Source organism: Austrofundulus limnaeus, unplaced genomic scaffold (genome assembly GCF_001266775.1).
Source record: "Austrofundulus limnaeus strain Quisiro unplaced genomic scaffold, Austrofundulus_limnaeus-1.0 Scaffold339, whole genome shotgun sequence".
NCBI lineage: Eukaryota > Metazoa > Chordata > Actinopteri > Cyprinodontiformes > Rivulidae > Austrofundulus > Austrofundulus limnaeus.
In genome coordinates this window covers 199,934-202,515 of record NW_013952741.1, presented here as the reverse complement: position 1 = coordinate 202,515, position 2,582 = coordinate 199,934, and the positions used below count along the sequence as shown (strand labels likewise).

The following is a 2,582-nucleotide window of genomic DNA, read 5'->3' as shown; positions in this document are numbered from 1 at the left end:
CCTTACTTTCTAAGATGCATTAGGTTGATTTGGTGCTGCAGTTTGCTGAGATGAGCCTTGTAATATTATTTTATAGCTTTTCTGCTACTTTTGCCTTGGCTATTATTAAGTCTTATTAGTTTTTTAGGATACAAGATGCTTCCTACAAAAACTAGAATGTGAATGTTTTCCTAAAATTTCAAAAATGGTGATATCTTGAACACTAAGTAAGTTATGAACAAAAATAGAAAACAAGAAGGTGAAATGATCAAATTGGTTCTGCTGAGAACTGCAGCAAGAAAACATGAGCTGATTTCACCTAAACAAACATCAATAACTTCCCTCATACTTGAGATAATCTAGGGATGTTGACATTTCGTCAGCAGCTGCTGCCATTTTCTTCCCAAACTGCTGTGACCAGATTTTGCAAGGCTGCTCGGTGCGTTTCCTTGTTATTTCCTCCTGCTTCGTTATTTCTACGARTTTCAACAAATTGGGCTGCCGTCAGGTAGTTAGCTACAGCCTCGTCTTCGAGTTTTTAATTTTTGTTGATGCGTTTTGAAGAGACAATTTTTTGAAAAGAGGATCAAAGTAAATCACCCGCATTTTTCTAGTGACCCCTTAAACAGATAAGCTGCCATGAAGAACATTATTTTATCTGCCCTTGTTCCAAATTTGACAATGATTTGAAACGTTGAAGTATGTTTTTTTTTTATCCGGAACAGTGCTTGTTGCAAAGTGTTTTGACGCTCGTCTTCGTCACCTGACACATTTCACACGCTGTCATTGGGTTGATGAGCTTTGTTTACAAAACAGATGTCCACATGGTTTTTAAATTGGTTTAATTTCCTTACTTTCTAAGACACATTAAGTTGATTTGATGCTACAGTTTGCCTTGTAATGTTATTTTATACCCTTTCTGCTACTTTTGAATTGGCTATTAAGTTTTATTAGTTTTTTAGGATACAAGATGCTTCCTACAAAACCAGAATGTGAATCTTTTCTTAAAATTTCATGGCAATATCTTGAACACTGAGGAAGTTATGAGCAAAATTAGAAAACAGCAAGGTGAAATGATCACACTGGTTCTGCTGAGAACTGCAGCAAGAAAACATGAGCTGATTTCACCTAAACAAACATCAATAACTTCCCTCATACTTCAGATAATCAGATGATTTTGGTGTTATTTTGTATGGTTTGAAATGTTCTTTTGGAATCCGCTGTCAGATTTAATATTGGTGTAAGATAAAAAAAAAAAAGTATCCACATCCCCTATATAAGGATCCAAACAGCTGAAATAAGAAACACGTAGTTTATTGCAGGTAAGTGTGTGACATCTTTACAGAGGAATACCTGAGAGAAAGTACATTATTCTCTTACCCTTGCTTGCATCTTGTCCCTTTGATGTCTTCATAACCATGTTAAAAAGAGAGAACAGAGTGAGACTGTCTAGTATTCACACCATCTCATCATCATAGCCTCATCCTCAGATCTAATCAAATAACTAATCTATAAACATTAGTGAAACAAGCCGACAGCACCGAGCTGTCAGACATTCAGAGGAGGCTGAGGTCCAGGCCTTGKTGAGGTTTCTAGCAGATCATTTTTGCAGCTAACCTCTCTGCTCCGTCGGCTAACTAGCTGATAGCTGCCGGGCGGTAGCATCGTCCCTGCGGTGGGAATAACTCCCAGCTCGACTCAGCTCCCAGACCATAAAACAACAACCTAACAGCCTCCTCTCTGCTCACCTGAGGGTCGATACTGGCGGCAGACATCATTCATCCACCAGGTGTGGTGTAAGAAGTGCAGTGTRTGAGCTACAAACTCCGCTGGCTGCACAGAGGCTCCGTCTCTGCTTTGCTAACAGATGGAGGCTCGGTTAGCAGCAGCTCTTAGCCGCCGTGTCGGCTCGGTTCGGTCGGTGTGGCCCGGCTGGCACGTCGCGCTGCCGCGTCCACATTAATCCAGTCGGGCTTCGGTCCACTTCGAGCCCCTCAGCRCTAAATTAAACCCAGCCTCAGTGGCCTCGCAGCTCCCAGAGCTTCTTCCAGGTTCTGCGGAGCGGAAGTGACGTTTGCGGACCACGTGACTGCGAATCGGTTAGATCGAAAGTGTGTTGATAGGGAAAAATGTATATTTTCCACGTTTTTCATCTATTTTTTTTAGCTTGTTTCAGAGATAAAAAAGTGCACAAGGATTGCGAAAAGTAAAAGATTAACTTATTAAACTTTTTCAAATTATACAAAAACTATTAGTTGATCCTTTTATGTTTTACTTATAAAGTGGTCTTTTTCATTATTTATGCAGGCTTTCTGAAGTCTTTTTTTCTAGGACTAATATTTATTCGTTTTATGTGTGGCAGCAAATTGTTCAGGTTGTTTTTAAATTAAAGTGAACAAGTGGAGGTCAAGAGAAGTGTAATGTAAAGTAAAATACAACTACAAAAATCTTGAGCTAAATAATTTTTTCATTTGATCATGGACGCCAAGAATTTACTAACCTTTATTTAACCAGGCAAATCCTAAGAGCTCGAAGGGCTCGAAGGCAGCCTAATATGTATATTTTTAGGTCTGTGGGAGAAAAACTGAGTATCTGGAGAAAAC

The 2,582-nt window shown here is 39.4% G+C and overlaps 1 protein-coding gene across 1 annotated transcript in view; it reads right to left on the bottom strand.

Moving 5' to 3' along the window:
• Positions 1 to 2,039, bottom strand: part of LOC106527726 (YTH domain-containing family protein 1) — a gene marked incomplete in the record, with an annotated part of 12,139 nt that extends 10,100 nt beyond the window's left edge. The window contains 2 exon segments of the mRNA XM_014022710.1: positions 1,360 to 1,387; positions 1,728 to 2,039. Coding sequence (XP_013878164.1) covers positions 1,360 to 1,387; positions 1,728 to 1,757 — 58 coding nt within the window.
• Between the last annotated feature and the right edge of the window lie 543 nt (positions 2,040 to 2,582).